Source organism: Catharus ustulatus, chromosome 1 (assembly GCF_009819885.2).
Source record: "Catharus ustulatus isolate bCatUst1 chromosome 1, bCatUst1.pri.v2, whole genome shotgun sequence".
NCBI lineage: Eukaryota > Metazoa > Chordata > Aves > Passeriformes > Turdidae > Catharus > Catharus ustulatus.
Genome location: NC_046221.1, coordinates 28,692,942 through 28,704,576, shown reverse-complemented (window position 1 = coordinate 28,704,576; position 11,635 = coordinate 28,692,942). Strand labels below are relative to the sequence as shown.

Here is an 11,635-nt window from a genome sequence, read left to right as displayed (position 1 = left end):
ATGGTGATTTCCAACTGAAAAGAGAATAGGTTTAGATTAGATATTGGAAAAATATTCTTTACTATGAGGGTGATGAGGCACTGGAACAGGTTGCCCAGAGAAGCTGTGGCTGTGCCATCCATGGAAATATTCAAGGTCAGCTTGAACAACCTGCTCTAGTAAAAGGTGTCCGTGCTTGTGTCATGGAAGTTGGAACTATATAATCTTTAAAGTCCCTTCCAGCCCAAACTACTCTATGATTCTATAAAATTACTGGGTGTTAGACATAGGCAAAGCTTTTCTGGAGGATTTCATCTAAGTCAGTATGCATCATTCCAAGAGTAATATTTGAAAGAATGCCTATATCAAAATCTATTTTTATTTAAGGCATCCTGAATATGGAAATCATTATTTCAGTGGAAAATATAGCCAACTCCCTCTTCTGATTGGAGCAGATCTGTTCTGCAGGAGAAAGTTTTTGCAGAGAACATGGCATTAATTTTTTCTGTATCTCTCCCTAAATATGATAATTTTATTTGTTTCTGCTGTTGCTGGAGTTAGACAGCAGTTCAGTTACACTCAGGTTATAAAGTTGCTTTTATATGTGTTATTGATGATGACAGTTATTTTCAGTTGTTTTGCAGAATAAAAAAGAAAAAAAAAATCAACCAGTGTTACACAACTTAAGATTTCCGAACAATAACTATGAAAAATTCTAGAAAGGAGAAGAAAATACACTGGATTCATAAAGAGCTGGATGGCTTTTTAAAGTGATATGCATAATAATAAGAAACTTATAATGTGATCTTTAGTAGGATTTATAACTCTATTACAAGTGACTACAGTCAGCTGTTTTGAAGATCTATCAAATGATGATCTAATTAAACTGTGGAGGAAAAGAAAATAAAGACTTGTCGCACGTTTAGCCTGATTTATTAATGGAGAAGGTAACAGATATTAATTGTTTCATGAGTGATTCAGTTACAGGAAAGAAAACTAATGAGGGTGCTGTATGAAAGGGAGAATTCTAGTGAAAAATAAAGGACAGGAAGAAACTTTCATCATGGTTCATAAACTGCTTGTGCTGTAGCTTGCTTGGAAAACATTTCAATAACACACATGACTGACCTGTGGTTCTTCAAGGGCTTTTCTCTAAATTCCAGTGAAGGGTAAGTTCCCTGTAAGGTCAAATTGTATGGACATGAATAGCCTACAGGCTACTACAGGAAACTCAGAAACACAGTGGTGGCACAGTCAATCACACTGACTTCCAGCTGCCCTTAGAGGATAGAAGATAAAGCTATTGTTACCTGCCTGGGTAGCCTAAAGCTGTATCAGATTAAATCTTCAGTCTTTGAAAGACTTTAGGATTTTCATACTGTGCTGAAAAAGATAAAGTCTGTTCTTTGACTAGGGCATCTTCTCCATTTAAAGGTGAGGAATTACCTGATTTTGAAACTGCTTTATAATTGTGGTTATCTAGAATGACATGAAACATGTGGAAGATAGTAAACTATCTTATATTAATGAACCTAAATGCTTCTAATCAGACACAATTGTACAATGCAAAATATGCGACAAATACAGGCAAACCTGGAATTGAAAGCTGCACATCAGAGCATGCATATTCGAAATGTAACATTTGACAAATTTGCTGACACTGCATCTTTAAGTTCAATAGTAGGATAATGAAGGCAAAAATTAAGATTCACTATAACATTCAGTATAATCCAAAATTCTGTTCACAGTTCACATCAGTTGGTATCCACTTTTAAAAGCAAGGTAAATAGATAGGTATACTTTTAATGTAACATATATATAAATGTTCCCTTACTTTGTTTTTTCATTCTTTCACTTCTCAAGCACGTTTCTGAACAAGAATGACAATTCAGTATGTTGCATGCAAATATGCCATTTGCCGGAGCTTTTGTTGACACTGTCTTCAACAGAAGTCAACTCACCTGATGGATCAGACTCAGAATTCTGGCATTCTGCTTTATTTCTAAATGAGTTTGCACTACAAAAAACAAACAAACAAACAAACAAAAACCAACCCCCAAAAACTGTGATAAAGACTTGTTCAGATTCTGATCCTTTTATCTATCAGAAAATTTGAGAGATATTTTTGAGGCCAAAAGGTCACTTAGTTGTCAAAAAATATGTTTGGCAGTTGCATTTTCTTAATTATAATTTAGTATCTACCCATTTTAATTCACACTTTTGCTATGTTCTACATGTATACATGCAAGCAGCATGCTGCTATCCAACTATCTTTCATCCATTTGAGGGAATTATTAATTTCATGCTGAGGAATTCTGTAAAGTGGTAATCTATTCTGAAAAAACCTTTGGATAAATCTTACTCCTCGTGAGGTAAGTTTTTTATATTCTCGTATATCTGATGCCCTATTTGTATTCAGGTTTTGTAAGTATCAGTGGAACTAGAAAAATCAAAATCCAGGTAGAATGTATAAACGTATTCCTTCCCACTGGTTTTGCATCCAGGGTAAATGCCTATGTGGTTATTGCTGCATTTATTATCCACTAAAAGAAGGAAAGTTATGACATAATTAATTTTATTAAATTTCGGAGTGCTGACGTGAAAAGTTGTTGTTACTAAGACTTCAATATATTATTTCATAAAATTGGTTTTGCATGATATTGCAACATATCCTTATTTTCCTTTAAAAATGCTTAACAACTTTTCTAAAATACTTATTAGGCATTCCATCTTGATACTTGAAATACTCTTGCTCCACAGTTCTTGAATGCTCTCCTGGTGGACATCAGATCCTGCAGAGCCCTTACCGAAGTGTGGATTTTGATTCATCCCACCTCCAGCAATCAGCTATTCAGGATTTGATCTGTGACCATTCCCTAACACCAGGATGGTATCGCTTCATGATTTTTGATAAGCCTGCTGAGATGCCAACCAAGTGCGTGGAGGTATTGTTACAAATCATTTCATTCTGAGAAACAGGTATTTTGGTAAAGAATTTTTCAGTAGAATAGGTATAAAAAAGAGTATGTTTATGGGGACTGATGTGGAACAATACAAAGTTCCTATCTTTTCCAAATGCTTGATTATATTAAAATGTGCTTACTGGAAAGTCTTAAACATTGAAAATTTTACAATGAATGGGCAATAGCAGAGGATGATAAATTAAATCCATTTTAGAGTACTCAAAAACTGTAATTGCCACTCAGTGCTAAAGAAATTTTCTCAGTGGCAGCATAGCAGGGCTATCATGTTGTAAAGCTGTAACTGTGTGATGGTCAGTGTGTTAAGAAGGCCTTGTGAGAGCAGTATAAAGGCTTGCAGCCACATGAGCCCTGTAATTGTCGAGCTTTTAAAGTCATCATGTCACAGAAAGGAGATTACTCCTAAAGTGATTTGAACTAAGAGAGCTAATTGAATATTGTTGCCTTGTCATCTGCAAGCCTCCAAAGACTCAAGAATTACTTGAAATATTTAATACTTCAGATGTCTAGTTCTTTATTTCAGAGCTTATTTGTAGCTTTATTTTGGAACTCTGTTACATTCTTAGGAGATACATCTTTTTAGTTTCCCCTTTTAAAAACATTTCCTTCCTTAAAAAACCTAAAAATGTCATTACAATATTGCAGCCTTGATTTTTCTAATGAATTGAAATTTTCTTGTCACAGTCTCTTATAAAAATGAGCTAAAATGCCATCAACTAAATGCTTTTAAATGAACACAAAACAGCTCAAACATGTTAATGCATCAGCTGCCCACATCTCTTAGAAGAAATCCAGGAGGTTAGTTGAGCCTTCAGTTGATCGCCAAGGGGAGGTAAAAGGTGATGGCTTTAACACCTTAAGTTGATACTCAGTGTACTTCTACTCTACACTCTGTTTGCTGTCTTTTGGTAGCATCCACACAGTCACTGTAGGCTAATGGTGCAAAGTAGCTCACTGAGCCATAACAAAACTGTGAGCTTTTCTGAGCAAAACACTCGGATGTGGCTTCCAGTTAAGTTCTTCAGGCACTAAATTATAGCCTGTCTTAGAAACAAACACAAATTCACTAGGTTCAATTAAGGTCTTAAGTCTCTTTTGTGTGTACTGGTATTCAGCCTTGAGGAGGAAAGTCAGCAATCCCTCTGTTATACTGGCTGAACTTTGCTAAAAGCTCATGTGAGAAATTAATTACATATGTACCTCTCGTTAAAGCACAGCAACAGTTTGATGCAGCATTAACCATTTCCTGATGTTTTTCTCTGGTGCTGAAGATGAATCACTGTGGGACTCAAGCCCCTGTGTGGTTGTCTCTGAGGGACTCAGAGTCCATGCCTCGACCTGGTGAGATCAAGCAGTTAACAGCTTGTGCTACATGGCAGTTTTTCTTCAGCACTTCAAAAGACTGCTGTCTTTTCCGAATCCCTGTCAGGGTGAGGAACTGCGGAGATTTCTTTGTTTACTTACTGCAGCCCACCCAAGGATGCATGGGGTATTGTGCAGAAGGTGAGAAAATGCATGCTCTAACTCAGCTAAGTATGTGTGTTTATAATTACAGTAATTTTACGACCATAAGGCGCACTGGACTATAAGGCGCACCCCCGGGGAGTCGGCAAAATTCGCAACTTTGTAGATCATATAAGGCTCATCGGACTATAGGGCGCACTTTCTTTTTGCAGTGAGGATCCGCCCCCAGCTCCCCCTGTGCAGTTGCTGGCAGGAGCGGTACCTTAGGCGGGGCCAGGGCATGCCCAACGTTGCTCTGTGCCACCTCTCCGGGGTCGGGCTGTGGCCGCTGCCCCTCCATGCCGCCTCTCCGGGGCCGGGCTTATGCCTGCCTCCCCTCCGTGCCCCCTCCCCAGGGCCGGGCTATGCCTGCTGGGGCTCCTCCCCACCTCCACAGGGCCGGGCTATGCCTGCTGGGGCTCTGCCCCACCTCCACGGGGCTGGGCTATGCCTGTGGGGGGGCCGCCCTGCCTGCACAGGGCCGGGGCATGCCCGCTACCACTCTGCCCCGCCTCCACCTGGCAGCCATGGCCCTGCTGGCTCCCCCCACGGCTCACAGCTCTCACTTCCGGGTAGGCAAATTTCCGAACTTTGTCCATCATATAAGGCGCACCGGACTATAAGCCACACTTCTGTGTTTGGGGGAAAATTTTAGTCAAAAGGGTGTGCCTTATAGTCGTGAAATTACTGTAAGTGTTTTTCTGCTCTGTATCTGTCTGGTATTTGGTGGAGTGGAAATGTCAGGAAATAGTTTTACTAAAATTTCTTGCAATCCTTACTTTTAATATTAATATGATAGAAGAAATGGTCTGAAATGGTGAGATGGGTTCACTTTGCCCTCTTTAACGTACATGTAGCATTTGACTAGTTTTCAAAGACCAGAAACTTGAGAATTGAAATTTTCCATGTAATGAGTTGGGGTTATAAGACACATCTAGAAGTTAAGATTCAGTGTACCAAGATTCAGTGTACCAAAATTCAGTGTAATTCACAGCACTCACTCCAAATAGCCATTACTGAACATCCGTAGAAGTATGTATCAGAATAAATTATTTAGCACTGTTAGGAATATTTTTTTGTTGTTGTAATTCTTATCATCTTTCTGGAGCATATACATGCTGTTACTAGAAGAAAATTCAGCACAGAAATGCTCTACTGATACACATTTTATCAGTACTATGAGAAAGGAGTAATTTTGCAATGACTTCTATTGTCTTGGATGCTTGTGCTGCAAAAGCATGTCAGTGTTTGCAGCTCAAAACTTCAGTATTTCATTGTTCATGACAGATTTTTCAGATAAGCAAGCCAGGGTTAAATCCTTACAGTTATAAATATTGTGAAACAGTGACAAATTAGTGTAGTAGGAAATTCTTATTAGGTCATGTAACACACCATTATGAAACTACTAGCAGTATTTTCATGCATGATATGTTGTATTGCTTGGAGTCATAGTCTCTGATACTGACGACTTTGAAAAGCTTAGTAGCAAATCTATCAGTGGGTTTTGTGGCCCATCATTATACCTTTAGATCCATTTGTTAAGACATTCTCCAAGGGTTCAGCAAGCATGTGCCTGAAATAATGAAGAACTCCTGCACAATAGGACTTGCATTTACTTTGGATCCTGGTACATGATGAGGAAAGAAGATATAAAACCACAGCTAGACAGCCAGCTAGCAAATTTTTACTACCAAAACAAAGCAGGCAAAAAGTGTAACTCTTATTTGCCTCTACTGAGCACTGTAAATCTGAAGCACTTTTTGAATTTAAATGCACATATTTAAGATGATATTGTCTTGTGAAGTACATTATACTGTTGTACTGCTTTTTGTATCTAGGTTACCATGTATACTGTGTTTTCTCCTTAACACTTGACAGCTGTAAATACCTGATGCAAATTTTTAATCTGTCCTCTACATGCTAAGGAATTCAAACATTATACTACTGAAGTGTGGAAGAGCAAAATCTGTTCTTCGTTCTTTTTGATGAATGAGATTTGCAGTGTTGCTGTTGCCCTTCTGATGTAGTTTGAGTAGTTACTAACTGACATTTTCATGTTTAAGTCAAGTTCCACTTATTTTTCTATAGCATTCAAAATACAAAACAATAGCAGTGCACAAGCACACTTTTTCTTAGGCTTCTGTAGGAAAGGTGAATTTTTTCAAAGCAGGTCTGCACTGAATTTTGCTGTCCAGGGTTACAGTTAAAGAATAAGTGTTCAGATGTGAATTTGGAGAGGCAAAATAGATATTCAAGAGAATAGTATAATTCCTTTTTATTCACTAGCATGGTGTATAACTATTGGCTGAGCACATCAGCCGTAGAAGTTGTAGAGGTGGTAGAATGTTCTGTACCCTTCCCCGTAGATGATTTCCACCATGAGATGTTGTGTTCACTGCAGTCACAGCTGTACATGGAGTATATTACAAGATTGCTTCTATTCTGAAAATTTGCACTTCGATTAGTGTTTTGTGACTTTTGGTCTATAATCTAAGACCACTGGTGCTTGTACTCTGTATGTGTGTGAATATACAATGTAAAAATCCTTTATAGTTGTTTCAGATGCAAGGCCACAGAGCTGTGATCCTGAGGGAATGGAAATTGAAGGTGTCTGTAGCAGTGAGTATTTTACTTTGATTTTCAAGATTTTCTGTGCATCTGTGACCCAATAATGTCAACATTTAGTGATATTCTGACTTGAATAAAAATGTGTTCATGTTGTCAGCAGTATTGCTTGGTTGGTTGCAAAATGAGCAGTTTGGAGGTAATTTCAGACAAACTTGGTTTACTAAAGTTCTTTCTCAGAATATTTTGAGTAGTTATCAAACTGTCAAAAAGTAACTGCAATGATGCTGAAAGACAGATTACTTTGATTCTTCAGGAGTAAAATATGAGAGGAATCTACAAATCTTATTGTTGGTTATTCTGTTCCTTTCTGAATACTCTTTTTCTTTTTCCTTTTTTCTTTTTCTTTTCCCCACTTTCTTGATAAGTAGTGGAATTATTCTTCTGTAAGGCACGTTCCTTTGCATGTTGCTCTCTCCTGCCTGGTAAAACAATTAATTGCATCTTATTATCTTGTTTATGGTTTTTGTTTAGGTTTATTTGGATTGATTTTCCCCCCCTCTTTAGCAGCTTTCTATCATCTAGAATATAATCAAAAGCTCATAAAGAGTTTTTTCTCCACTTAATAAATATAAGAAGGAAGATACTTATTTTTCTTAGATTCTCCTAAGAAATTATGTAGTCTTTCCATATATAAAAAAGGTAAATATTATTAGTGTATTAATTGGCAAAATATGTGTCAGTGTCATTGTATCCAATACTGATTTTGCACAGAATAAAAAGCACAGACCACACTTTTGTTTGACTAGGTAGCCTGGCTCCTACATCATCTCCATCTGTGTCACCACCACTTCCATCTGTTCCTGAAGTTGTAGCAGAGATGATCAAAGGCAGCATCTACCTAAGATGTAGCTTTGGCATTCCTTTTGCAAACAGCTCTGTTGGATTCATTGTAACTTGGTCACGACTTTCTCCTGAGGGTGTCAAAGAAGAACTTACACATGAAACAACAGTTCATACCTTCTCACTTCTAGAGCTAGATGGGATAAACGTCAGACTTGGAGACAGAGTATGTTGAAGCATTATTATGATTTCTTTGTATATTTGTAAATATGGCTCAGTAGACACTAACAGTTTTTAGAGAGAGGTCAGTACCTTGCTGTATTTTTCTTGCCAGAAGCCTACTGCCTTTACTTATTTACAACAACTACCCATATGAGTATGTAAATATCACAGAAATATAACTACCACTGCCTCTGAGGTTTTGAGACTGGTTGTCTCAATACAATGTGGTGTGCCTCCAGGAGGTAAATTTTTATTAGAATAATGTCAATTAAGAGGATTTTTGGATGCATCTCAATGAGAGGCTGTAAGAGACAGAAGTTGTGAAAAACTGTGTTGTTGATTCATAAGATATGTATTTTTTCCTCTGGATGAGCTGCTGCTTACTGGTTTTGTGTCTAGGATATACAGTAAATTCATGAATGCAAGCCGCACTGAGTATAAGCCGCATCTCTGGGTATTGGCAGATATTTCGTTCTTTGTCCATAAATAAGCTGCACCTGAATATAAGCCGCTCTGTGGTTCGCATGGAGGACCCGTGTGCAACTAAGTTGCCAAATACTAACAGAACTGCGGCATGGCGGGGGGTTTACTGGCTCAACTAAGGCTGTGCAGGCTCGGCCCGCTAGGGGCTGCTGACGGGGCCAGGTGGCCCAGCTCGGTGGTGCCGCTCGGGGCTGGCCACCGCCTCTGGGTTCGCTTGCCCCGGCCCCGCTCCCACCGCGGCGCCAGCCGGGCACGGAGAGCACGCCCCGCTTGCGCCGCGGTGCCGGCCGGGCACGGAGAGAGCGCCCCGCTCGCGATGCGGCGCCAACCGGGCACGGAGCACCCCCTGCTCCCGCCACGGCGGCGGAGGGCAGGGGCAGAACCCTCCTCCCTCCTCCCCGAGCCGCGGCAATGGCGGCGCAGGATCCCCCCATCTCTCGCCCGGGCTGCGGCAGAGGAGGGAAGAGAGCTCTCCCGCCTCTCTCCCCGCCCCCGTGCTGCCTGCAGGAAGCCAGGGCAACAGAATAACACTGTAACAATCGCGGAATGCCGGCTTTTACTGGCAGGTGATTGGCTCGGCGCCCTGGCTGGCACATCTGGGGTTGTAAATGTCAGAAAATTATTCACATATTAGCCGCCCCCGAGTATTAGCCACACTTCCGGGTTTTGCCAAATTGCTGCAGCTTGTATTCGTGAAATTACTGTATGTTTTAATCTCTGCCACCAAAAGCAGTGTGATGCCTTACCTTCCATTGTACCAGAATGAGGACTTAAGCTCTCAAGGTAACTTTGAGAAGCCTAAGCATTGGAAAATCAATAAATCTTTTACCTGTATGTGCAAAAATAGAGGTAAATTTTTCCTGGAGAAAATAAAAAACAAAAAAAAAACCCCAAAACCCAAAAAAACCCCATGGTTGGTATGCATATGCATGTTCAAGCCAAATCCAGGCTTATAGTTGGCTTATGGACAGCAATAGCAATTGTTACTCCCCAAAAATCATTTGAGGATTTTGTAAAGACTTGCCTGACAGTGTTGGCTTGGTGACAGTCAAAAGGAAAGGCACAATCACAAACTACCTCCTGCTGCTGTGAATCACTATTTTTTTCAGGACTGGAAATACTGCATGTATGGTCATCAGATCTGGATGCAGCAAAATAAAAAGAAACACCAAAACAAACACCAAACCAAAGCAAAACCACAGTGGTCTGCAAAACCATGTCTAGTAGCATGAAGCTGGTTCATGGAGGGAAATCACACTGAATTCCTTATCTTGAAAAAAATTATCCAGATCTATAACAACAAGAAAAATGTAATCTAAGATCTGATGGTCACTAAACAAAGTTAAAAGACAACAACTATGAAACGAAAAAAAAGTAGTAAATAACATGTAAAGAAGTGTAAAATACATTTTCATAGGTATCATTGGTTGCAGAAATGCTCCAGAAAAGATTTTTTAAGTATTCATTAAATGATTTGTATGATTTGTATGCAGCTATTAGTTGAAGAAGTCTGCGCCACTGGTAGAATATGCCAGGAAGAGGTCCTAGGATGCTCAGTCTGTTTCTGTTTTTTTTTCTTTAGCAGTATTTACCAATTACTGCTGGCAGCTGGTACCGTCTGGTACCACCAGAATAGTGGCCATGATGAATCATTGAACTGACCACAGTGTCCAAGTTTTGTCTTCATGTGACCACTTCATACCAAAAATGTATTCAGTTATTCTGGTTTTACCCTACAGGTGTACTGTAGAAGTTCTTCTTTTTTCATGGAGAATCCAGATATACAAAGCTTTTCAGTTGAAAGCAAGGAATTCTTTGCTGGAATTAAGGTAACTTTGTAAAATGTAGTAGGAATTTTTGAGTATTGCTACAGCAATCAGTCCTCTGAACTAGAAAGCACTTTAAATGTATAAACTGTGAATCTATTATCCTTGCTCCTTTACTCACCTCTTCAAGACTATGGCTGCTATGTCTGCATCTTCTCCTCATGCTACTGCTCCTCAACCCATGCAAATAAGCACTCCAAGCTGATTAGGAAGCAGTGCTGCAGTTTACTCACAAGGATTGCATTTTAAGTATAATTTCTTCTGTGCTAGATACATCCAGAAACATATGATATATCAGAAGATGGGAAGGAATACAGACTGACAATAGAAAGTAGCATTCCTATTCCTTGTCCTGAATCTAGCCAGTTAAAAAATGACTGCAAAATCTCACTAACATTAAACAGTGTTGATGAAGGTAAGTATTACTCTGATTTTGTTATGTTTTGTATATTTAATTATTTTTTATTTTTCTATATTTTTAGAAATACTGTGCTGGTTTCCTACTTAGGAGAAGTTGTTACACTGTAAAATACTTTCTAAAATGTTAAAACAAAGTATTCAGAGTCTGTATGATGCTGCTGAAATTATGAAAGAATTATGTGTTGAAGTTTGCATTTTGTTTACCTGTTGCATTTTAAGTACAGTAATTTCACGAATACAAGCCGCACCAATTTGACCAAAAGTTTGGTGGAAACCCGGAAGTGCGGCTAATATTCGAGGGCGGCTAATACATGAACAATATTCTAAAAGCTGCCAACACGGAAGTGAGAGCCCGCGGCAGCCCCAAGCCAAGCTGGAGCCCGGCCGGCCCCGGCTGAGGTGGGAAAGCCTGGCAGAGGCGGGGCCAGCAGTGTGGGGGGCGGGCGGCAGAGCCTGGGCCAGCAGGGCGGGGCAGGGGGGGCGGCAGAGCCCGGGCCAGCAGGGCGGGGGAGCCTGGGAGAACTGGGGCTAGCAGTGCAGGGGAGCATGGCAGAAGCAGGAAGCCCGGTGGGTGGGGCTGCCTGGCAGCAGGGGGAGCCCAGCAGAATCGGGGCCAGCAGTGTGGGGGAGCCCGGCGGTGCGGGGGCCTGCAGTGCCGGCCAGGGCGAGCAAACGCGGCGGCGGTGCAGACGGGAGGGGGCGGCCGGCGAACCTGGCGGCGGCGGCAGCCCTGCCGACCGGGCGAGCTAACATGGCGCGGGGCGGCCGGCGTGCCTGGCAACGGCGGCTGGCCCGCCAGCAGGGCGAGTAAGC

The 11,635-nt window shown here is 40.7% G+C and overlaps 1 protein-coding gene across 1 annotated transcript in view; it reads left to right on the top strand.

Moving 5' to 3' along the window:
- Nucleotides 1–2,745: 2,745 nt before the first annotated feature.
- The window catches only part of VWDE (von Willebrand factor D and EGF domains), a 33,779-nt gene continuing 24,889 nt past the window's right edge, over nucleotides 2,746–11,635 (top strand). The window contains exons 1-6 of the mRNA XM_033073472.1: nucleotides 2,746–2,924; nucleotides 4,232–4,463; nucleotides 7,017–7,082; nucleotides 7,838–8,097; nucleotides 10,316–10,405; nucleotides 10,673–10,817. Coding sequence (XP_032929363.1) covers nucleotides 2,880–2,924; nucleotides 4,232–4,463; nucleotides 7,017–7,082; nucleotides 7,838–8,097; nucleotides 10,316–10,405; nucleotides 10,673–10,817 — 838 coding nt within the window. The 5' untranslated portion in view covers nucleotides 2,746–2,879. The remainder of the gene's footprint in view (nucleotides 2,925–4,231; nucleotides 4,464–7,016; nucleotides 7,083–7,837; nucleotides 8,098–10,315; nucleotides 10,406–10,672; nucleotides 10,818–11,635) is intronic.